The sequence below is a fragment of the Prinia subflava genome, chromosome 8, assembly GCF_021018805.1.
Source record: "Prinia subflava isolate CZ2003 ecotype Zambia chromosome 8, Cam_Psub_1.2, whole genome shotgun sequence".
NCBI classification, from domain to species: domain Eukaryota; kingdom Metazoa; phylum Chordata; class Aves; order Passeriformes; family Cisticolidae; genus Prinia; species Prinia subflava.
The window spans coordinates 22,219,194-22,245,302 of record NC_086254.1 but is presented as its reverse complement, the minus strand read 5'-3'; the positions used below and the strand labels follow the sequence as shown (position 1 = coordinate 22,245,302).

The 26,109-nt window shown below is 35.8% G+C and overlaps 1 protein-coding gene across 7 annotated transcripts in view; it reads right to left on the bottom strand.

Annotated features, from left to right (window-relative positions):
* NCOA3 (nuclear receptor coactivator 3) overlaps positions 1-26,109 on the bottom strand; it is a 61,358-nt gene that overhangs the window by 6,221 nt on the left and 29,028 nt on the right. For 3 of the 7 annotated variants that reach the window (XM_063404123.1, XM_063404119.1, XM_063404121.1), the window contains 18 exons: positions 25,461-25,536; positions 21,479-21,557; positions 19,299-19,408; positions 17,473-17,645; positions 15,845-15,945; positions 14,704-14,878; positions 13,959-14,147; positions 13,648-13,749; positions 12,678-12,818; positions 11,395-11,542; positions 10,126-10,514; positions 9,007-9,875; positions 7,334-7,469; positions 5,502-5,699; positions 4,752-4,991; positions 3,251-3,377; positions 2,350-2,524; positions 1,286-1,582 (listed from right to left, as the gene is read on the bottom strand). In XM_063404123.1, coding sequence (XP_063260193.1) covers positions 1,286-1,582; positions 2,350-2,524; positions 3,251-3,377; positions 4,752-4,991; positions 5,502-5,699; positions 7,334-7,469; positions 9,007-9,875; positions 10,126-10,514; positions 11,395-11,542; positions 12,678-12,818; positions 13,648-13,749; positions 13,959-14,147; positions 14,704-14,878; positions 15,845-15,945; positions 17,473-17,645; positions 19,299-19,396 — 3,558 coding nt within the window. In that variant the 5' untranslated portion in view covers positions 19,397-19,408; positions 21,479-21,557; positions 25,461-25,536. The remainder of the gene's footprint in view (positions 1-1,285; positions 1,583-2,349; positions 2,525-3,250; positions 3,378-4,751; positions 4,992-5,501; positions 5,700-7,333; positions 7,470-9,006; positions 9,876-10,125; positions 10,515-11,394; positions 11,543-12,677; positions 12,819-13,647; positions 13,750-13,958; positions 14,148-14,703; positions 14,879-15,844; positions 15,946-17,472; positions 17,646-19,298; positions 19,409-21,478; positions 21,558-25,460; positions 25,537-26,109) is intronic. The other 4 variants (XM_063404122.1, XM_063404117.1, XM_063404120.1 and 1 more) reach the window with 2 other exon arrangements.

Here is a 26,109-nt window from a genome sequence, read left to right as displayed (position 1 = left end):
ACTCTTTTGGAATAAACAACAGGCTATCTATTTGTTTAAAATAATTAATGTCACAGAAAACCAAGAGAGAACACAGTATTTCCTAACATTGCCATTCCACCTGTGGAGAGGAAAGGGTTGAAAAATGGAAGATTGGCAAGGAAAGAGAAAAACAAGTTGTTTTTAGAATTGTTTTCTCTCAAGGACCAACCATGCATCTGGGAAATGTTAGAAAATACTCTGGCTGAGAAATTTCACATATTTGTGTTTGCTCTGGGATGTTGTCTGTCTACGGAGAAGAAATGGAATTTTCTCACACAACATGGCAGGATGTTGTTAAAGACTTTTAAAAGCCTTTCCCATAAACTTGGGCCTCTTTGTAAAGGTGGGGGAAAGGAGATTAAGAGGGTTTGGAGATGTGAAACTACAGCCTGGTGAAGGACTCTGCATGCTCCAGGCCCTTTTCATATGGAATGCAGGGCTCAAGCCTGGGCGCTTTGTGCCCCTGCTAAAATAGGCTTAGTAGTGTATGCATCTCTGTTTTTTGGTATCCAAGATGATGGAATAAACCTACTCTTTGCACTTCAGCTGTGTGTTGTTGTTGTTGCCTTGGTTTCACCTGTATGTATTCTGTTCACACACCATGTCACACAGCAGTAATTCAGTTTTCCTAGTTTTATTTCTACACTGTGTTTAATACCAAGCCTACATTTTCACATGGAGAATTCAACACTGCAATCATGCAGCAGTTTTTAAGCAGTGTTTTCAGCCTAGTGTTAAGATCTATGCAGCTGTATCTATTGTCTCACCTGTCATCCAAAGAAAATACCTAAAATAACATCAAATCACTAAATCGAAAGCAAACCCATATATCAATAAGCCCAAAGGATTAGTCAGAAAACATAGTGAGGAAGAAGTAACACCTGATTTACAGAAAAAATACAGCTGTGATTTAATGCTATCTGTGGGGTTCTGAAAAAATACTAAACACAGATAAAGAGATCATGCAAAGTTACATTCCACAAAAACACTGTTTTTACAAGCGATCATTTTGTGTCTTGCAGGAACTAATCCCAATCTGTAGCTAGGGAGGCTGATGGAGGAGAAACACATGTCCTAATAAATGTTCTTCCACTCCTACAGCCATCCAGCAATTCAGTGAGAAGCACTGTCAAAATAGAAGATCCACCCTCTCAATCATCTGTTGTAATGTCCATTGGTCCATAAGTGAATCAACACAATTCCGTGTGCAAGTGATTCCATTCTGAAACATGAAGAAAGTGTAAATGTAGGAGCAAAAAATTACCTGCTGTCCCTGGAGCCTCTGCTGGAGCTGCATGCGTAGCTGCTTTGGTGTGCTGGTCCGAGGTCTCATCACGTTTGCTCGGGGATGCATACTTTGCAGAGGAAAATTGCTCAGTTGGCTCATCTGATTCATCACTGAATTAAAAGATGGCTGTTGTCCCTGGATGGTATTAAAACCTCCTGGCATTGCTGCCCCTTGCCCTTGATAGGGTTGACCATATAACAAAGGCTTCTGTTCAATCATAACTGAAGATTCCTGACCTTGAAATGAATCTTGCTTGGGTTCCAAAGCTTGTCCCTTCAACAGATACAGAAGAACTTTCACTAGCGGTATATATAGAATTCCTAAAGAATCAATAAAACTAACACAGCATAATACAGCAGCCAGCAATTTCTTGGGTAAAACATAGCACGGATAGCGACTGTTCTGTCTCCAAACTAATGAAATAGCAAAAGTGATTAATAATAATTATTTTAAAAATCAATTTAGCTGCACACTGCATACACAAGGCAGACCAGTGTCACCATTCAAGCCCTTCTGTGTTTTTTGATGCTATTTGTACAAATGATAGTGTCATGTGGCTCTTAGCAAATTCCAAATTACTCACATCATTTCTTTTTCCTATTTGCTAGCGATACAAATTCAACCTGGAACTGAAGGACAGGGAAGCATCCACATCACTCCCAGTCAAATAATTCCCAACCTAACCTCAGCTGACAGCAGGCTGACTAAAGAAACCAAACACAATTCTCAGTTTACAGAATTATAATGGATTACACCCCAAACTCCACCTATATATACCAAGGCATTATACAATAAACTTCTGTAAGAATATGCTACTTTATATATTTCTTGTCATGCACAAGAAATTTAATCCATGATGATTTTCTCCATTGAAAATCATTAATCGATGATTCCAAAGGTTTCCAAAGGGAAATGTATGAAGATGAAGATGAGGATGTGAGGAGACGAAGTAAACGAGGAGACCCTCTTCACTTTCTTTTCAAGTAACAAAACAATATTAGTCTTTGGAAAATAAATGGCCAAAATATCTGTTTACTTACTTGGTTTACAAGATCAGGAATTCCTAATGCCCTGTCAATTTCTTCCAGACCTGTGACATCTGTATTACTCAGTAGTGTGTGCAGCTGATCCAGAAGCGACCTTTCATCATTCTGGCCTTCCACATTTGGTGGTGCCGAACATAAGAGATCATCCAAAGAGCTTCTAACTAATTGTCTATAAATAAAAAAAAACCACTAAAATAATAGAATCAATAAGGTTGGAAAAGGCCTCCAAGATCATGGAAACCAACCTTTGAGTGAATGCCACTTTGTCAGCCACACTTACAGAAAGCACTAAGTGCAATATCCAGTTGTTTCTTGAACACATTAGGAATGGTGTCTCCACCACCTCCCTGGGCAGCCCATTCCAATGCTTGACCCCTCTTTCAGTGAAGAAATTAATTACAACCATTACAAAGAAAACTACCATTTTTATTTAGTATATTGACCCTGGGTATGATTAAGTATTATAGTCATCCAGACGACTGAACTAAGACTTAACAAGTTAAGTCCCAAATTTATGTCCTAAAATGTCCAGTCACCTTTCATCCTTGAACACACATAAATTCTGTTTTCTCCTGGCTTCTGCCATGTGCCACAGAGTCTCTCATCTCTTTTTTCTGTGCCTCCCAACTCAAAGATTGACAGATTTTGTTAACCCTGCCTTTTGTGGAGCTGAGTTAAAAAATATCCAGTGTCAGATCACCAGCAGAAATGGAAAGATTTCTGAAACATTCCAGAAATGGAATTCAGGCTCCAATCTGTTATCCCTACTTTGTATGCTACACAATTTTATTTCCAGGTCTTAAATTCTTCTTAAACAGACAGCGAATAATTTTTTCTTAAAACAGACAGCGAATAGTTTTATTTAGAAGTATCTTAAAACCTTCCCCAATTCTACCTGTTTTGTGAACACCGTGACACTTGCTCCATGGACATCATATTGTCAGGCCACAATCCAGGCTGGTTAGATGGTCCAGGCTGTCCATACAGATTCCCTCCCATGTCAATGGTTATCTCATTTGGTCCTGCAAGGTAAAACATTTGTGTATTTTTTAAAAACCGAAGGTTTCATCTTGCTTTCCTAAGTGTTCACATTAGAATGATCATACAAATTGTCAAGCAGCTTTGTGAGCTTACCATTATCATGTTTTACAGTGTATACACACATAAGCTCGCAGTCAAGATAATTTCACGTATACAACAGACAGATTTAAATATGGCAGACAGTGACTTAAACCTGCTACTCTGTTAGAGCAGAATTGCTATTTCTATCCTTTAGCCTCTAAATAGGAGCATGATAGACACAGCACTTTACACAAAAAAAAACCCACCAAAAATTCTGGACAATGACATCTGGGTACCAGCAAATATACACTGTAACAGTGACATCAAAATCTGGCATTTTAAATTCCAATACAGAGGGGAAATCAGAAGAAACACAAAGTACATAACATTTTGCTCTTTGGAAGTACTTTCTTCCCTCTACCTATCCAGGGACATACAGCACTACATAGGAGAGCTTATGTCATCCCATTATATTTCAGTGTCTGTATCAATCACCTAGCATCAATGATTTTTAGGAAGCTAGAAAATTCTCACTTAGTCAGGACTGCAAAAATTTCTTCCGTATTTAATCTTATATCCATTTGTTGCATTGAAATAGTGAGTCTGTTTAAGAGAACTTGTGACAGCCGTGGTAGCTTTCCATGACAAGAAAGGAATGCGGTCTATTTAAGCTGATTTGGGGCATACTGGTATTGCCATAGTACACTGGAGAATTTCAGCTCTAGACTAAACCTTTGTTAGACATATAGAACAGAAAAAACTCACAGGCTTTAAGACTGTTCATACTTTAGACATACAGCTTATTTTCTCTCATGTACACATAAATACTTTGAAGAAAAACAGTATTTGCAATGTGGATTTATAGGAAATTTGGCTAGTCCATGTGAAAAGAATTTTGAAAAAAATTGAGAGAAAGACTTCAAAAGACATCGATTACAAAGAAGTTAACAGGGGAAAAAAAAGCATCTATATCAAACTGCATGAATTAATAACCATGATGCTAGGATCTTCACATATGGAATCATAGATGCCATTTAGTTCCTGGAATTTAGCAGAGAAGTACTGTACTAAAGAAATACACAGAAATTATTACCCTCCACTCAGTCTCGGGACCCAGAACAAATTTTCTGTGTATGAGACACACAGCATCAGAAGAAAACAAGAACATCACCAAAAAGTCATAAAATGTCATGAACAATAAGAGTCTCTACCTCAAAAAGCCTTTCAATGAAAATCCAGCATTTTATCAAAAGTGCAAAGATTCTTATGAAGAATGCTTACCAAGAAACCAGTGAGATAGTGCTATGTAGGACAATAAGAAGTTAAGAACTTACTCATGTGAATCATTTGCTGTTGCGGCATTTGCCTAGTACCAGGTATGCTGTTAGAGCGAACAGGCAGCCCAGACACAGAGCCACCCTCTGTGGGCCTTGGAAGGGTTGTACTAAATTCAGGTTCTGGTCTCACCATTGAAACAGAACTTGCAGATTCCAATCTGTTCACTTTGGAGTTTGGCAAACCCCAGTCTCCTGACTGGTGCTGATTTATTGCCACATTTCTGTTGGGAGTGCTTGCTATAATGAAGAGCAGAAAACATGAAAATTTATTATCTGGAGTACATGATGTATTTGGTTTTAGAATTATTTTGTTATTTCACCAAGTGCATCTGCTAAAGTCAGAGCAATTGACTGAAGTCCTACAAAAGCATCTAGAGCTCAACATGCCAAGTTCTAAACCATACAAAAACTATATGAATCTAAATATACATGAAATTCATAATGACTGGCTGCCACTATCAAGTGTTCTTGCTTCTATATATCAAAAGCACATGTTAAACTAAAAACTCAAAATAGTAAAAAATAATTTAACAACTTAAAGTACTGGTAGTGACACAGATAGTTAACAGTTATGTTCTTATAATTTTAGCTAAGATAATAATTCAGAAGTAATAATAATGGTAAAATAAAAATTCTTTAATGTTAAAGTTTCTTCTAACTGAAATTTGTATTTTAATATTGCAAATTTTTTTGCACAAAAGCTATTTCCTTTACAATGAGAGAGCTGTTTGTATACAACCAACAAACCCAGATTTGTTCCAAAATTTTCTTGGTTTTCAAGCATTCTTGAACTTCCACCCATCAAGTTTTGCTTTTGTAACATGGAGAACACATTGACATTCCTCACTGAAGCACCTGAGCCAATAGGGCTGTCTAAAGACAAGGCTCTGTTAAAAGGTGGGCGAGTGGTCTGCAGACTGGTGACAGACTGGGGACTCTTCATACCTGTTAAAGAATTAAAAGATGCATGCAACTGTACATTTTAAATAAAACATTCTACTAATGGCTTAAATTAGTCTCATCTCTTTATGAGCTTATATACTTTGGTCTTAAGCATGCCAGGAACAGTTATGTTGCTTATGTTCTCAACGAAAATTCTCATTTTGAACACATGGTTAGGACCTTTTGCAGAAAATCTCAAAGGCAGTTCCCTTTGGCCCTACACAAAAAAAGAGGTTCATTTTAATTTATGTACTGTAATGAACTTAGTATTACAGACTTCTTGATATCTGTAAGCGGACTGCCCAGACTTTGGCTAATTCCCATATGGAGGTAGAAACAAATAGTTCTGTTTGGCACAGCTGGAATCCAAACATGGTGTGTTCCTCAGCACAGTGTCCTCCAACCCTAACCCTAACACACAAATCACTGTGCTTCACAGCCAACAGCATCGGTGGCTTTTGTTTTTCCCCGGTAGCTTCAGTCGGTGTCTCGGCTGCCTTGGTTGGTCCTGGTTAGGGGAGCACTTACGTACCCCCCTGTCCAAGCAACTCCGGCAAGACTCCCGGGCACAGGCAACACTTAGCAAGCTTAGTTATAGTGATATTCAGCTCTTAGCAGTGATCAGCTCTTTAGCAGTGATTCTCAGCTCATAAGCTTGCTAAGGTGCCTTGGCAGACGCAGGGAGAGAGAGGAGAAGCGCCGTATGGAGTTCCACAGATGAATCTTTATTAGCTTCTTCGGTGAAGGGTTCCAGGGACAGCGGCTTCTGCTGAGCTGGGGGAAAGTGGGGTTTTTATAGGGTACAGAGGTTTTGAAAAGGTGTCCAATGGTATGGTTCGGGGTACAAAGTGACCTATTGTCTTACAGGGAGATAAGCGAGGGTCCAAGCGCGGGAGAAGGGTTATTTTGGCCTAGTCACCATGACTAGGCATTTCTGCCCTTAAGCGACTGACCGCCACGGGAGCCTACCAGGCTTCCCGGCTGCAACAGGTGGCCTTACATGTTCTTGTACCTGGTTTTATATTTTTCATTATCCATGTTTCACCTCCTTCAGTTATCTCAGCAATCCACTGCCCTATATAATCAAGAGAGGACCAGTGTCATGAAAGAAAGTAACAACTACCATGATGCTGGTCTATTAGCTAGGTTATCCTCCCCTCCTACTAAGGAAGGGCATTCCTTTTGATGTCAAGGAGGAGAAATGATTAGAATTTACTGGCCACAGTAACTGTTTTCACATAGAATAAGAAATAAATTAAAAGCTTGTCACCAATCCCATATTATATCCCTGGTCACCAGTAAGGGATAAAAATTCTCAATTTTAATTTACAACTCACAAAACCTCTTTCCTGATGACTTGTCTCTGAGAAATCTACGTTAGACGAAGCCAGAATAAACCATAAAACAAGGAACTGAATGTTATTCATTGTGCATATAACAGGTGAGTGCTGTCAAAACAGCTAATAGTGTATATAATAGTCTATGAAATCATAATTAGCCATTTTGCATTATATTTGTCCTTGAAGACACAGGAGATGAAGAAAGTATTCTCTAAGGGTTTGAAGATGCATTATATTTACATCAGGTAAGAAGAAAACCCTAACTTTAAAACTGAGGTGGTAGATTAAATTCCTTACCCAACAGGGCATTTCCTTGAAATAATGCTTGCTTTGTTCCAGGGTTATTTCCATTTGCAGACATAGCATTATTGTAAAACTCTGAACTAGTAAGATCACCTAGAATTGCATCCAAATTATCCAAGTCTCCATTCATCTGAAAACGATGCAGTAAAATACCAGGGTTATTTACTGTCATATGACTACACTTCCATTTTTACATAGCTACTCACTAATCTAAAAATATATTACTGGGAGACAAATGTTTTAATTCACTGACACTATCTTGAACTATCTTTTAACTTCCAAAGAACTTCAGACATCATTTAGATACTTATTTTAACAGTATTTTGCTTGGGTAATTTTGAGAATTAGCAGAAAGCACACATAACTAAAATGAAAAGCACTTCTGAATATTAACATTGCAATCATCACAAGTTACAAAGATAAAAACACTAATGATAGTGAACAACATCCAGAATGTGTACCATTCAGTGACAAATAATGTATCTATCATACACAAAAAGCTACTAGTGACACTACAAGACACGAAAATTATGCATCTTTTCATAATTTCAGTTGGAGGCCTAACTTCCTTTAAAAATTTGTCTTTATCAACAGAAAAATAATTCATAGATAGTGGATCCATATCTTCACAAGAGAAGCTTCTCTGAATACCTTAATTACATCTCAGGAGCAAGTACTGAAACTACATGTTGTGTACCATTACAGAGCTGTTAATGAGTTAAATGGTATTCAAGCAATGTTATAAGATGTTTCATTGATAGTCAGCCAGTAGCTAATATAAAAAATTGTGTTGGTTTTTTGGGGGTTTTTTTACCCAAATTTACTGACTTGGGAAATTCAAGGTCTAAGAAATCAACATATCTTGAGTAAGCTCTGCCATACTGACCAGTACTGGTTTACTCTGAAGTTCCAAATTTTAGGACTTAAATACAAAAATATTATATACAGATTATAATTTTAAGAACATCTGTTCTTAAAAGTGCACTGCTAGTTTCAGAATAGTTGTTCCATGGTGCTAGTTTTCTGTATCATGACATTTCTTGGAATTCCAGCTCTAGAATTTATTTGCATTTATTTATATGAATTATATATACATTTAAACATTTCAGTATGCATTTATTTGAATGCTGAAAAAAAAATATATATATATTTGGAAGAACATACTCCCTCATTTAAGGAGAGAAAAAGAGCACCTAAACCAATGAATGAACTAAAGCGAATCATGGCTATTTCAAGTATTACACATTTTTGTGTAGTCTTTAAATTTTCAAAATGAAATCATGTGTTACCTTTTGCTTTTGTATTGCCAACTAATTACAGAGGCAGTTACGGCCCCATTTCTTACTAAACCATATACCCAAACATGTGCTAAGATCTAATTTTAAGAAATAGTTTGTAAAAATTACCTTAATCGTACCATAACTTAAAAACATTAGGACTTCAGGACATCAGATTTGGTTATACACATACCTTGTAGTTCTTTTTGTTTGTGCTTTCTCATTCACAATTAAGCCTGAGTTTATTGTTTCATTTGTACTGAACTTTTTTAGAAATGTTTACACATGCATACTGTAGAGTGTTCTATATTTAGTTGTTCACTGTAATCATGAAATACTGGTTAGCTCACTGCCATCATTTTACTCTATACTGCATCTACTGTGCTATACCTCCTCTGCCGGCTCCATTTTTATTTTCATCTCTTTTTCTTGACTTGAAGTAGGAATTGAAGAACTTGTGCATTGTCCCATCTTGTTATCCACACCTTCTATTTTCGGCTTCAACTCTTTGGAAAGAGGGTCCTTAGTATCATCTTTATCTAGTAGGTATCTTAGTAAAGCATTGTTTTCTTTCTTCTTTGGGCTCAGTTGTTCGTGTTTGACAGTGCCTTCTCCACAGGAGGCTGTGTTACTAGCATCATGGTATGTGTCTTTACCAGTAGCTTCAGCTGTGATCTTGGCCACCTCTGCTGGAGAATGACCATTCTGCAACAGTTTATGTAAAATCCTGTGCTTCTCTTGCAGGAGCGACCCATGCATGTTTGAGGAGGAAGATACCCCTCCAGATGTCGATGAGGAAACTCCTGAAGGACTTGTAACCCTGGTAGAAGATTCTTTACAATTTGAGTCTAAAGGTGAGTTTGATGCCGTAGAATGTCCTCTTTCATCTGAGGAGCACGTGAGTAGCTGAAGTAGTTTTTTATGCCCTTTGCCCTCAGATGGTCCTCTCTGACTTTCAGAGGCCTCCAGATTTCCCTCTTTACTGTCCTTTTCACTAAAGAGATCCCTGCTGTTTGACTGGCAGATGGAACTTTCCACTTGGTTTTGTTCACAATACAAACCAGAAGGGCTTGTGGAGTCCTGGGTACTTGTTTTACTTTGCTGAGTTATGCTAATGTTTGGGGAATTATCCAATTTTGGACCCGGTGAAGAAAGTGTCGATAAAAGGGTATTTCCAACACCCTCACTAATGGCTTGCAGAGCACTAAGTGAACTGCTGGAGAACGTGTTGCTGGCTGATCCCATTGGCGAGTGCACACCTGTATCATGTGACAGAGATTGAACTTATTAAAGAACTGCCTGTATCTAGTCTTCCTTGGGTTATGTATGACTGCCACATTGAGTTATTAATTTTAAAATAAATTTTTACCATAAAGTCAGGTATACTACATTCAAGTAACACATATAGGGTCATACAGAATAGCTAAAATGGATGAAAGATGGAATTCAGATAAAAATGAGGAAAGACAGCTTGTAAAAAAGTAAGAGCTTATAGCAAAAATAAAATACCTGTAACTGGAGAATACTGGTGTGAACTCATTTTTGGACTCCCTTGATTCCTAGGAGATACCATTAGATTCTGTTGGTTGGAAGTTAAGCCGGGACTACCGTGTGGTGGGCTACTTATATTTAACCCAAAACTGTTACACTGGTAAGCAGTGGACTGCATTCCGGGTCCAGAGTTCACTGGTCCCATATTCCCAGGGCCTCCATATCGAGTGCTGGTGAGCTGACCCATTGCATTGGGATCTCCCATCCCATAGTTCCTGTTCTGCATTGACATGGCTTGACCAGGTGACATGTTCATAAGACCATTACCAGAATTTGTGTTTCCAGTCACAGGTGTTCTGATGTTTTGCCCACCAGAATTAGGATTTGGCCGATATCCATTTTGTTCTCTGTAAATTCAACATCATCCCCAGAAACCCAAAGAAAACAAATTAAAACCTTATTTGGAACCATGTGCTACAAATACATTCTTAAATAATTGCCAAATATTTTTTTCCAAAACAAATCAGTGAGAATTCTAAAACTTCTACAAAAGCAGAACTAAGCCATGACATTAATTTATTCATTACAGAAATGCTTGATCCTCTGGGGGCTTTGAGTTACAAGCACATACAATATCACTGCCTCAAAAAGTTTTAATCAATGGTCAGATTATTAATCAGATTTATCAATTTAAAGATCCTCCTTCTTTTACCCCCTTCCTGAGTCAACGCCTTACACCACTTTGCTGTGGACATCAACAATGTGTGACCCTGAACAAGCTCAGTTACTAATTTTTCAGGATTTGGAGGCACTCTAATGCCAGAACGAGACAGATTGTCTCCAAAGTGACATTTCAATTATGCTTGCAAAGAACAAGAACAGGTCAGAAAAAATACTACTTAAGGTACATTTCAGTTATAGATTATGCATCTTGAGAGGGTTTTATTATCTTTTTAATTGGCCTGCAAAAGCATATGACTGAGCATTTCTATTTTCAGTGTTTCATCAGTGCTACCACAAAAAACTAATAAAAACGTAGGACAGGCTTTGTGCAGGTATTGAGAAAAAATTCTCTTTTGACTGTGACTGTCTTTCTGCCACATAGTTAAAATGGGATTCTGTTATGTTTACGCATTTGTTTATATGCTGTTTCCCAAATTATTCCCCATCTAGGTTTTAATCAGATAAAATATTTTAGTATGCTATTTTTCTCGGTCTATCTTCAAGGTCAGATGTATTTTTAAAAATTGTGACACTTAAATTATAAACAGATACTACGCATTTCACCTGTGAAGGAAGTGGGTAGAGACAAATCCATGGCGATCATTAGTTACAGGATTTCGAAACAGTTTACTCTTCGTTTGTGCTGTCACTATTGTACCATCCGCTAAAGAAAACCGATACAATGGGGTTTCAGCATGACCTTGTGTATACGCTGTAAAGGGAATATACAAATATAGTTAATATTTAAAATCTCAAGAATTACTAATATGAATTACAAGATTTTTTTTACACAATAGCCTTCATTTACTGAAGATTAAAAAAATAAGAAACTTTAAGAATAAGTAAGTAAATAAATAAATAAACAAACAAGATACACCCAAGACAGATAGAGTGAAAAAGGAAGTATTCCACAATTTCTCCTCTATCAATAGAGGGAAGATAAAAGCAATCAAGATTATTTTGATGCTGCAATATTTTGTGCTCACCAGACACAGCTGCCAAAGTTCTACATTTGTTAACAGACTTCCAAAGCCAGATGATAGACTCCTACTTGGCGAAGCATTTTTAAGTTTGCTTCAACCAAAAAATTGTGGAAACTATAGGTTTTAATTTGAGCTTTAAATCTCTTGTTAATTTAGGATTCATTTGATCAGTTATGTTGAAGAATTTTCAATGGAATGGAAAATCCATTTTCTGACAGTATGAGTTTCTCTTTATTTAATATCACCTGTGCTTGAATTACTTTTAAAATCCTTCAAAAATATTAGACTTTGGAATAATTAGAAAACATCATCTTTCTTACTGAAGACTGTGGCTGTACTTCACGTATCTATCAAGGTTATCAAATCAGCATTACAAAATACGTGGCACTGGAATGTTGAAAGTATTTCGAGCCCGTGTCATGAGGATAACACAACTGTTACCACTTTCAGAGTGGTTCTTTAACAAAATGAAAGAATGAATCAAAATAATGTCAAACTAACATTAGCCAAAAATAACAAGCTAATGATAATTAAATATGACATATCATCACAGAAACATAACTGTCTCTGTCATTTCTGTATCCATCTGTGGAAAAACAGCTTCCTTGAGGACCCCAGATCATGTATCTGGTATTTTCCATGATAATTTCCAAAGCAAACACATTGAAAAACCGAAACAAATTCCAGCAGAACTCCTCATTCTCAAGAGGTCATCCTCCTTCAGCTTGTAAATGCATCACAGTAATTAACAAAAACCATGAAAAAAAAAGGAACACAGGCAGAATTTAGTATTTTTGTTTTTCAGAAAAAAATGCAGCCCCTAGGAGAAGCAATGCGACCCAAACATTGTAAACTGATTTTTACCTTCATGATAGTGGCGTTTATTTGACCATGACTGCCCATCATTGTGGCATAAGAATCTCTGAATACACCGACGAATTATATCTTCAAAGCCAGGTCTCATGGAAGATCGTAATGAGTTTGTATCGATGTTGATAAGTTTGCCTTAACAGGAAAGAAAATACCCAAGTTAAACTCTTTATGACTGTGACAATTCTTTTTGTACAAATATGGTACATTTCATAAGGCTGTAATATAACCCTTTTAATCATCAAATTCTGAGCATGCAGAAGTTACATTTATGAATTATCTGCCTTATGAGAATATGATGCTGCTTGTTAAAGCATCACTATTCAAAGGGATTTCTGTAACTGAGTAAGAGGAAGTTAATCACCCACAGGTCACAGTCAGAGCTTTAGAAAACAGTAACTTTAGTCTTTGGTTACAGGCACCTTAAAAATGCACACAGAGTAAAATTTTAAAAAATACTGACCAACTATACTGAATGAACATCATAAACACAAACTGGCATCTGAAAAAGTCTCAATTAGATTATGCAACTCTTTTGATTTAAACAGCATAAACCACTTTAAACATTAGCTCATGTATACAAACACAAACATTCTAAAGGACTTCCATTTGCTTCAGTTATGACCTAAAATACTTCTTCTGTGTAAAGGAAGGCAGAATGACAACTATTTGAAATGGTAGCTAAAACACAAGTAATGCTTTTTATCAACCTATCAAACAGTAACATTGAGAAGAAAATGCCTCCCACAGGTTTTATTACACCTCACTGGCAACAATCGTAAAAAGCAGTTGGGATTCTCAGTATGAATGGTATATATTTGGTATATCGTAAAAAGCAGTTGGGATTCTCAGTATGAATTCTGTTAGTCACTACAGATACACAATACAAACTCCATTTAGTCACAACAAGAGCATATGGACAAAAAAGACTCCTTCATACCTTCTTCCCAGGTATACTTCCTACCTGAAAGATCGTGTCTTGTAATAAAGCTCTCTGGATTTGCTGGAAACATCCTTTCTGCAGTTGTGATACGACGCGCCACACAAATCATGCAGGACTGCAAATCTGTATTTAAAAAAGAATGTTTCTTCTTTCATCGTCTCCTTTTTTACTGTATTGAAGAATCTAATAACATAGCTGAAGTATCTTTTGTTGTTACAGTGGAAGTACAGATAGTAAGGATAAAGTTGCTGCGTTCTTGAAAATGGTTTGCAAAACACCAAAGAGCTTTTCACAGAAATTTCTATGCACGACAATTCTACAAAAATTCCTACCTTCCCCCTCTTCCATCATAGCTCTTGGCTGCGATAAAGCAAAGCACTGCATCGTTTCATATCTTTGATGTATATCCTGGTAGCCACCTACATCTTCCAAGAGATCACAAGAGCTTTTCACCATCATCCGGCAATTGAATGTATGGCTCTTCTGCCTAGGTGTTTCGTTAGTCCAAGCAACTCCATTAACTTAAAAGAACAAAGTAAGAGTGCAAATAGATTTTCAGATACCATCAACTCATAACTGATTCTTCTTAATTTAGATACCCTGTTCCTAAATTACAGGTATTAAAGACTATTTTAGGATGCCTTCTCAATATATCATCAATGTAGCTTGGTATAAAACAGGAGTATTGAGAGCCAAGTAAAAAACACTCTTCCTTTTGCATAACACTTTCAGTCACTTGAAGGAGTGCTGAGAAATCATTCACATATTTCAAAAACAAGCAGTTCATTCAGCCAGCCTTGTGGTATTAGAGGAGGAGTTCCTTTAGTGTTGCTGTTTTAAAGGTATAGGTAAACCAACTGCAAAGGCTAAAGTAAAGTGTGAATTTCCAGCACATTTATTTCTGATAGCATGCTATTGTAAAAACACAGTAGTATTTAGCAAGATTAAGATATTTCTGTAGTAAAATATTCCTTATATAAGTGATCTGTTTTGAAAGGTTACCCTTTAGAAGGTATTTTTTTCTTCTCTGATTGCTTTCAAACAGTTTAATAAGTGGAGTAAATCAACTTTTACTACCTGAAGATTTAGGTAAGTTTTTAAGAAAGTCCTTCTGGTCCTCTTCATGCAAGATACCATAGACACTAGTATTAACCAGATCTTCTTGTTTATACTGCAGATACTGTGTGACATTTTCCGATACAAATACTATGTTCCCATCTCGATTTACAACGAAGAGGAAACCGTCCAATGCCTAAATATTAACGTGACAACATATCATATAAGACATACCAACTAATTCTGAACATAATTTAGTTTAAAAAGTGTGCAGGTGATAAATGTCAATTTACAATACATTCACTTAATTTCAAGGATAGAGATGAAATTTTAAATTCTTCTTTGATGAAACGTGTGTCTAGTAGGGAATTATATAAATATTAATAATTAATATGTCCACGTGATATTCCCTTCAGCTTTCATATTGATAACCAGCCTTCTTGCTTCATTATTGATTCATATGAACACTAGATTGTGAATTTGTAACATTAATTCAATAGTTAGTAAATTGAAACAAGAAGTTCAGTAGAAACAAGTAGTAAGTCATGAATATGAAGACATTTCTACTGTCAAGTGATGAGATAGGAGGATCTAGCCAAATACTGTATATTTTTAATTGAAAGAGAAATGTTAAAAAAATTAAGCTTCAAACTGCTTTGATGAACTTGTAAATATCAGGTTGGTTTCCTAGGCATAAAGAAAGGCTATCTCCTATGTACCTTTATTTACTATTATTCTTGGGTTATTTTACTTGATGGCAACATTCATTTAAAATAGTTCATAATTTAGTAACAAATGCAAACACACCTAACAAACCCCTCCCTGCAAAAACTCCTCCATTTCATGTCTATCCCTTACGAGAAATAAAGTATTGCTTGTACAAATAAGCACTGCTTCAGTAATAATTTGCTAATGACTGCTGGAGTAAATAAAGCATAGGAATATTAGGAAAAGTCGAAGGCTATTCTATTTCCTTCTACAGAGAATTTCATCAAAACTAAGAAAACATAATAGATTTTATTCCTGACCCTTTCAAACATACTTCTGCATGGTTCTTGCATACTATTTTATTACTACAAGATTGCATACTTTATAATAATATTTTCACCTGCCTTAAGTATTTGGTTCCATAGGGGTTTACCAGGGCCTAATTTGTACTTGCCTGTAATAAAAGAGGTCCCAATGAATCTTTGTCAATAACTCCTTGACCCGTGGATGATACATCTGCTTTCTGAACATCATCATCACTGGAAACTGCTTTTCCTGAAAGCCAAAAGATAAATTTCTGTAAAGTGACTTTTCACGTGAAGGCCCCATTTTAATATTACAAGCTAGATCCTAGGAAGCATGTGAAATAAAGGCAAAAAGAAGCACAAATGAGAGAGAAAGCTTCATATACTGTTGGTCACTAAGACTAGAAAATATTTCATGGCCACATAATGCCAAACTCTTTGTCCACATAAATTGAATTGGCAGTTGAAGCTGCCAATTATAAATTTGCTAATTTATAATAAATAAATTTGCTTTGTGAACATTTCTTGTTGTTTTTCTTGTTTGTTCTGAGACTGTCCAATGAATACCTGCTGAGTCTTTCAACAGCAATTAAACACAGTCATTACATATCTCTCTTGTGTTTTTATTTTGATCATCTCATTATCATCGGTCACAGTCTTCAGATACCATCACCGCTGTTCTACAAAAAGGCTTTGATTCATGTTAACAGTTGTGTGTCTGTATGCATATATATGTGTGTGTATGTGTGGGCATGCGTATAATAAAACCATGTTTTAAGAATCAAAATATCCTAACTTTATCGATTGCAGGAGAAGATGGAATGGGAACCCATGCCACGCAGTAGAATTGCAGAAAAATCATTGTGAACTTTATTTTGTGGTACTTGCTGGCTGGTTAAGCAGACCACAAGGGAAATACAACATCTCAACTCTATAATGAAACATTAGAATATACTACAAAAAACCTTAAAAACAGAAGATTATTTTTAAAGATCATTTTAGCAAGTCTTAAGCAGATGTGGCAATCTACCACAACAGACAGGTATACACCACCACATATTCCGTTTTTCTAATGCTTTACTGCCCAAATGACACATGTAAGCTTAGGAGGCTAGTCACTGGGCTGTGGAGATGGGCATGGAGTGGTGTTTAAAAAAAGAAATTATATATACCTCTCAGTCTGTATTTCAAATAGAGGTTTTGCATACACCTGTCAGTTTAAAAAAAGTATAATATCACCTAGGTTTACCCTAGCTGAGAGAAATTACCAAGATATGATGCACTGTTTCTTTCTCCTTTCTTGAGCTGGCTATATTCTGAGTACAATCAATCTAAGAAAGCAATTTTTAAAAATCCATAAAAATCACTATCTCTGATTGAAGGCTTGCCTATAAGAAAAAGGATATGTTTCCTTGAAGTGAAAGGCAACAGTATATATTCTCCATAGTAGTGACACTATTTGGTATAGTGTACAAGCAGATTGTAGAGTACCATCTCCTTTTTTTTCACCTTGTCTGTGCTACAAAACTGGTAAGAAAGTCCATACAAAGTTTTAGAATCCTGATTCCCAATAGAAAGTGATGATAAATACTCGTTTACTTTTAAACAGAAAATTACTTAAGGTGCATTTCAGGTTTGAATCAAGTCAAAGTCCGAAGACCTGCTTAGTTACACGCTATTGTGAAAACCACTACACAACTTCCCAAGTAACTATTATTTCAAAAAAAGAATCACAACAAAATTAAACTATTAATTTTGATTTAGCAGGGAACTATACCTTGCTCTTTTATTTGTCGAATCTGTCTCACAGTTTCTTTTAAAATAGCACATTTGTCTGGTTTGACATTGAAATTGTCAATGTCACTCAGATTAGCAGATATCAGCTCAGCCAGTTCTTCAATATACTTGCTTTCCTGCTCACGTCGACGCTTCTCACCACCGCAGACCAGACTAGGAATCAAAAACATTGTTTTGTATACTTACATACCATCCTATACAAAACCTGTGCTCACTCTGTGAACAATAATGCAATTCACTTAACACTCAGCCATTAAACCTAGGCAGTAGCTATTCTTACAGCAAACATGAATCTGAAGGACAAATGTGTGTGTTTTGTCACACTGCTGTTTGGTTTGTGTCTTTTTTAAGAATTTTAAGTACAAATTTATATCAAGAGGACAGAAGAAAGCGATCAATAAAAAAATCCTCCTGTGTTTAGTCTATTACTCTACTGTCAGATTTAATTAAAAGAGCAGATGCTTCTGTTATAAAATAGTAGCACTCATACAAAAAGTATATTTTAATCTTAGAAGTTGCTTTACAGTTGCTTAAAATTTACTAGACAAATGAAACTGAATTCTGTTAACTCCCTTCAGTTTGATTGCAGAGAGATGACTATAGAAGGTGATATCTCATAAATTTGTAAGCATCAGGACCTAAGCGCTATCTCAACACACAAGAAAAGCAGAATCCCAGACAACCTAATGTTGCTGGATAAAGTGTCTCTTTGAAATTTCTTTTCCTACCCAGGTTAATGTGCTGAGTAAAGAGATTGTCTATAGCCTAAATCAATAGGGAGAAATGTCATACACAGTATGGCAAGAATAGGAAAAGAAAGACTCAGGCCAGGGGCAAGAATGGACACATCAAGGTAATTAAGAGAGAATAATCACTCTTTGAGAAGAAATCAAGTGAAGGAGTTAGGGAAGTACACATGGATCGACAATGGAGAAAACAAATACATAACCAAGAAGTAGCCTGAAAGATAAAGAAAGCTAATGAAGGGTGACAATCTGAAAAAGAATTCCTGAATGGACAGAGAGACACTGTAGACAGGGAAAGAGAAAGTGGAATGGAGGACACTCTTATAAAAAGACACTGGGATACAGTGCAAGCATTTAAGGGTTTCATACACAATCTGCTGAATGATGAAGGCAAGTGGCATGGGGCACTGAGAATGTATATATAAAAAGGATATATATTAGTACACGCAACAGCCTGACAACAGATTTAATAAAAATTAATACTCTGTGGGAAGAAGAACAGGAAAGGATAAAAGAGAACACTTCATGTGGTAGAGAGCAAAGAGGCTTGTGGGGAACAGAAAACTCAGTCCCTCAAACAACAGTATCTGACAGAGTTGGGTGAGAGGCAGAAAGACAGCATAGATTGCCAAAACTTCAGATGAACTTGAAAGAAACGGAAGTACAAGCAAACCAGCAAAAAGCTCAGCCTCTTACAATATTCTTTGCTAAATGTAACCGTCTGAAATAAGGCCTGTCAAATCAATTACCAGATATGAGATGATGCCTTTAAAATTCCTGTGAAGCAGGAGGTTTTTCTTCCTTTGCCTTGCCATCACAACTTTGAAAGGGTTTCCTCATCTAATGGAAGGTATCCCTTCCCATAATTATAAAGCACAATTAATCAGCTTTGGTGTATCTACACCTAATAGTAATTACCTATCTTCACAGCAGATGCTGACCTAGAGAGTTTTTCAAGTAAACAAATTCCTTAGTTAGAACTTATTCTAAACTGCAATGCAAATTTGAGAAGTATTTTTAAAAAGTCATTAAAAACCAGGGAAGTTTTAGGTAAACCTACCTTGCACCCGGTGTATCACAGGGCAATGGCTTGCGCTTCCTTGACTCATTAGTCAAACTATCTAAGGAGTTTTCTCCTAATCCACTCATCTTGACCATGCATCAGCAACTCTTAAAAGCAATGAAATAATTAATGTGAATAAAATGCTCAAAATACTAATTCAAAATACAGAGAACTTATCCAGATAAATAATTTATTTTTATCAGATTTACAAGCAAATTTTCTTAATGCAAATCCATAAATGTTTTTGCTACTAAAAAATAATGTTTGCTTACCTTTCTATAAAATCTACCCTGTATTTGACCAAAACACAGGTTATTAAAGCTTTCTATCACTGTAAGCAAACGTAAAGGTTAAAAATGCATTTAATTTTTTTCAGAGATATTTAAAATTTGCACCATTGAACTGGGATCACTGTATAGCTCCAATTTGTCTAAAAAAAGATTCTCAGTATTTAAACATATATTTCGATAACCTGAAAACAATAAATTTATGTTATACCAAAACACAGTTGCAGAAACAAATAATTTTCACCCTTAGGAATATAAAAGGGGGCTTACAGGAGTTTCATACCCATCTCTGCATAAAGCCAACAGATTACTATTACCATATTTACAGGTTACTATAATTTTCACATCTCTTGCTAAACCTTCTAAAATCAATACAGTTTTCTAAAACTTTGAAGCCAAGGCAAGCAAAGACCTCAATCGTCTTTCACTTCTGTTGCTTCTGCAGTAAAGATTAGGCCATAAGCCAAGAAAATATCAGGTGCTTTTGTTGTACATTACACAAACCTGGCCAATTCTATATATATGACACTCATGTCCCCTCACTCCCAAGGCCAAAAAGGAGCACAGACACAGATGAGAGAAGAAAGACATGTCAGGTCCTGCTATACTAGGCTCAACAATGAGGGAGGAAAAAAACTTAATGGATCTATGCAATGTATCTCGTTGGAGTATTTTAGAACATAACTAGAACTATAAAACGAACTAAAAACTTGGGTTTGGTCTTTTGTACTACAATGAGACAAACCAGATCTGGGCAGTTATGAATTTAGCATTATTGTATCCTTTTTACAGAAATTTCCAAATTATGTGTAAATTTCATTTACTGTATTCTCATACAGACTGCAGTTCTTTACCCTATACAGCAATAAATGGTGCTAATTATTTAGTTAATAGAGCTGGATTTGTCAGTTAGAGAGAACCTTTTTGCATAACATAACCCAGGCACTAAAAAATCTTTCACAGAAAAAGTTCTTTGTCTCCACAGGCAAAAACAACCATTACAACGCTTGTTAAAAGAAACTCGCCTGGGATGACCAAATTCCTAGGAGTCAGTGATCACATATCCCAAGGACAAGGAATTGATAGAACTAAATTAAATTTATGTTAAGGTATCAGAGGCTGGTGGTCAACTGGCTCAAGCAGCTCTGCAGAACAGAATATGAGCACCCTGTTGAACAAGAAGTTAGTTAAATGCAAGTCAGCAGTGTATCCTTGCAGCAAAGATAACCAACCCCTCAAAAAGGGCACACAACCAAGTAACTGCTTCCAGAACAAGATATCTAAGGGAAAAATAAAAAAGAAAAAGGAAAAAAGAAAAAGAAAAGAAAAAAGAAAAAGAAAGAGAAGAAGAAAAAAAGAAAAAAAGAGAAGAAGAAGAAAAGAAAAAAAGAAGAAAAAAAGAGAAGAAAAAAAAAAGAGAAGAAAAAAAGAGAAGAAAAAAAGAAAAGAAAAAAAGAAAAAAGAAAAAAGAAAAAAGAAAAAAGAAAAAAGAAAAAAGAGAAAAAAGAAAAAAGAAAAAAGAAAAAAGAAAAAAGAAAAAAGAAAAAAGAAAAAAGAAAAAAGAAAAAAGAAAAAAGAAAAAAGAAAAAAGAAAAAAGAAAAAAGAAAAAAGAAAAAAGAGAAAAAAGAAAAAAGAAAAAAGAAAAAAGAAAAAAGAAAAAAGAAAAAAGAAAAAAGAAAAAAGAAAAAAGAAAAAAGAAAAAAGAAAAAAGAAAAAAGAAAAAAGAAAAAAGAAAAAAGAAAAAAGAAAAAAGAAAAAAAGAAAAAAGAAAAAAAGAAAAAAAGAAAAAAAGAGAAAAGAGAAAAGAGAAAAGAGGAAAAGGAAAAGGGAAAAGAGAAAAGAGGAAAAGGAAAAGGAATAAAGTGTGTGTTACTTTTGAGGTCACTAACCTTGACTGACTAAATTTTTGTGTATTGGCTTCTTGGGGCGGGTGGTGGAATCTGCTTTACTTTTTTTCTAAAGCCTAAACTGAAAGGACAAAGACACATAAGAACATATTTGCACAAAGGAGCATGGAGGTTTTTATTCTACACGTGGAGAATTTAAAAGAACATTCTTACAGCAGTACAGAATTTTGAAAGCTAGACAGGACAGAGAACTGGACTACTCTAGCCTGTGTAAAAAGCCCAGAAATTAAATGGCATCTTTTTAAAGTACAAATTCTCTCTGCAGCTAAGAAAATGTTACAATGCTTAACATAAAACTGTATCATAACCAGTTCTCATGCCAATTGATATACATTACAAAAGGAAGGATAACATATTTTTAAAATGACAACAGAATTAAACCCAACAATCAAACATAATCTTCCATTTGAAATAAACAATTACAAAAGATGCCTAACTCTGTACTATGGGCATGAACTGTACAGATAAGAACTTGGTCTTACATATCAATATTTGATAAAGAAACAGGATGAATAAGACAAAGCCAACAGAGAGATGAAAGATCAAGTCTGAAGACCTAAATCTATTTATATATTCCTCTAGGGCAAAAAACTCCCAAATACATACACAGTGGCCTACTTTATGTAAAGTTCAAGAAAAATGTACTGCTAGGCCACTAGATGACAGTACAGAACTGGACAACTGAAAAGATCGTATTTCCTTCAATTAGCTTCATTCAGCTGAATGAAAAACTACTCATCTGAACAAACCAGCCACTGGAAAAAAGAAATTATAAAGCAGCTCATGATCATGCAAGAAGCAGTTGATTATCTGCAGCTGATACTCAGCATTACATATGACTCAAGGTCTTATGTCTACAGACCTCACAGCTGAGGTTGCATCTTCAGTCATGCTGCAGGTGACACATGCGCACAGTTCCAGGACTGCTGCTTCCCTCCCTGGAACTACATTTATAGGCTGAGTATAGACAGAGCTGAAGGTTAAAAAGCTAATGTGGAAAGAGAAAGGAAGAGCTTAAAATGTAAGTCTTAAGGCCAGCTCAGGAAGGATGTGGACAAAGCAAATAGGTATGAAGCTAAGAGTAAATTCTGTTTAAGAGAAGGAAGCACTTGAAACACATTAAACAGTTGAAAATTTGAGCCAGGACAGACATTTCACTAGAACATAATTTTGAAGGTTACATTGTTGTATGAAATGATATAAAACAGGAACGTCATTTTTGGTTTAACATCTACTTGCACTGAGAGGTAACTCACAATGCAATTAAATAGAAAACCAAAATTACTATATTTTGTCTCAGAAACATGATAAATATAGGAGCTTGGGCAAGGAAGGAAAAATCAGTCATTTCCACAGTTGTTTCCCTATTCTTACACCCAAGTAGCTAGTGGTAGCTTATTCAGGCCTGAAGCTACAGAGCTGCTGCACATCTATTTTCTATTCCCTAAGAATATAACTACACGCTGCACAGGTAGGTCATGCCTAGAACAACTCTGTAACTGTTTAGTTAAGGAAATTACAGAAGCTGCTTCCCAATACAGATGGATTTATGGTACAAAGTGCTAACGGTCAAGCTATTTTTCCAGCTACAGGAAGCATTTGCAAAAGAAGCTACTACTCAGTGAGTTAATAACAAAGGAAATCGTCAGTTTTAGATGTACCAGGTGTTGCATTTGTTCACTGAAGATGAACCTGTAATTTCTAATAGGCTAAGAAGTTTTTCCAAAAGGAAGGCTATTTTGGGGGTTTAAGGGACTTTTCCCGAAGTTAAGTATTTCAAAAGACAGCTCTTAAACATAGGTTTCAGAAGTTGAAACTTTTATGCATATTTACTACTAAAAGCAAAAAAAAATTTACACAGGCATCTTTGGAAACTTACTTTCTGAGCTAAGAGGCAACAATATTATTTCTGGCTTATGAACCATTGACGCTAGCTAGAAAGGCTTCTCTGCTGGTTATACTACACACCATTACCTACCTAAATGAAGCATTTTAAAAGAAAATAATTAGAGTGAAATTCTTTCTGTTATTTACATGATTAATGCAAATGTGACAATGTGACTGAATAGCTCAGTTACTACATAAAACTAGACAAATACAAGAAATTCTATTAAATTTTAGATCAGTATAAATGATCCAAAACAAAGTCTTCAAAGCAAGGCACTGTTTAATTCCCTTGATTGTAGCAATAATAATCCACTATATCATGATGCTCCTAACCCCACCAGTGGAGAGGAAACGAAAGCAGCAATATTTGGAGCAAAATTACCAGACTTTCATGACTATTTGCAAGATCTTTTCAGGTATAATCTTAAATTTCCCAACATCCTTCTCAATTCAAGAAAACAAAAAATAACAAAGATCTTCTTGCTCAGCAGTAACTGTGCTGAAAAAACACTAGTCCTTATTATTAAGGTGCTCATGCCTACATCTTTTGCAATGTACCATACACTTTTCATATGTCAGGTCTACTCACTTCTCAGTGAAAAGCATAAATGAATTGTTAAAAAGGTGCTGGGTTTTACATGGCAGATAAAATAAGTTCCAGTAATTACAAATCCATCCATTGCTACAGCGTATGTACAAACATATGTTCCAAACAAAACCACAGAATTTAATGAAATAATGAGCATTTATGAGTAGCAGCGTCCAACCTGTCAGGGTTTCAGTATTCTGACAGGACAAAATCCATTGTCTTCTAAAATTCTGCCCTGGAGTAACAGGAAAACAATGCACATGCCAACAATACAGTATGTTTGCAATGGGGAAAGTTCCTTATGCCATTTCCTACAGAGCACTTAAGGCAAAATGACGTTGAAATTACTAAGCACAGTAAGCAGAAAGTTTTCAGTTTGATACAACTACATTTTCCCTGGTCTTCCTCAATTCACCCCCACAGAATTTGGAAAGCAACCAACTTAATATCCTTAGACTGCTTTCTGCTAGCTTGTCTTTCAATGCACTCATTTCCTTGGCCATCTTAATTGTGATTCCCTTGTACCCATGTTCTCAGAAACATGGTAGATGAAAGACCTATTCACCAAACAGGATATGGCAAGTGAGAAGGTTTTGTCCTAGCAGGAGCCCAAAAATACAATTACATGCTTCAGATTTAGTTTTATATCTGTTTTGCTGAAGCAGTTGACTGCTCCAAAATGCACAACTATACAATACTGATTTAAAACATATCCAAAATATTTTCTTAAATCCTGCTTTTAGCATGAAAATGTTTTTAAAACTTGGTTGGTCCCATGAAACTGCCAAGTTTTTCCTATATTAAGTATGTGTACCTGGGGTATCTTGCATCCTTGGAAGCTCTTCTGTCTGAGCTGATTTCTTGTTTGAAAAATTAACTAAGCAGAACTTAGAATTACTGAGGATAAGCCAGTTACACAGAATTAAATCAAACAAGTCCATTTCAATGAATCATGAGGATGCCTTGGAATTTTAAAAATTGTATATAATGTTAAAATATTAAGTATAATCCTCCACCCTAAAAATCAAGACATAAGTCACACATTTTTGCAAGATGCAGACTGCAGTATTTAAATTTTGATAATAAATAAAAGTAGTGGATATTCCATTCTGCAACTTCATATACTTACTGGAAAATTGTTATTTCAACCTTGCATCTCCCTCAAATACACATAAAAAAGTATCAAAGGTTTCCAGTGAAACTTCTGATTCAAAGCATTCTTGACATTATGCAGAGATTCTTTTGCTCAAAGACTGGCCACAGAAACAACTGATGTTTCCACTTACATAGGCATGAATCCACAAGAATATAAGCAGCATTTTCACTTTCTGGCAGTGGTGCAGGTTTGAGTTGTGTTTGTTTCTTCTTTTTTCCCTCCCCTCCTTTTTTTTTTTTTTTTTTTTTTAAGTACATCCTTCTCATATACTAAACTGCAGCTTAAAAATATGTTCAGGTATATATAGTCCAAATATGAGATCAGTCACTTACTAGTCCTTAGCGAACATTCAAGCACTGCACATTTTTCAGAGGACCTTCAGAATCAGAAGTCATTTTAAGTCACATCCTGAAAAACAAAAATAATATATAATATGTAACTTCATGTAACTGTCATCTCTGCTATATGTTGAACAGTTCAACAGACCATTCAACTCTCTTGTTCCTTACTCTAAACCCACATGCTCCTCTTCTAAATACAGAGGTATTAGCCAACTGCTTAACAACTTGAATTAAAACCAAAATTTATTTTAACACTGTGGTCTGTTCTGATTCACATGAAGTAGTTTAGGTTATAGGGTGCTTATCAAGGGTATTAGGTTATTAGGGTGTTTCTAATAAAACACAGCCATGCAGTAACCACTTGATATTTCGTGTTCTGCAGTCAGTTTACCCATCAGATCTCACCACATCAGTACAACTTTCAACACGTGAGCATACAATTTCCTGTCGAAAGCCTGCTCAACCAAAACCCAAGAGTGCTCAAACAAAAGCATCATTCAGCATGTTTCGATCTCAATGAGCTCAACATACTGACCTTTGACTGACTTACCCACTCTCGGGATGAGCTACAAAGATAATCAATTCACATCACGTAGAAACTTAGCATCCAACAAAGCCTGACTAGCAGAAGTCTACATAT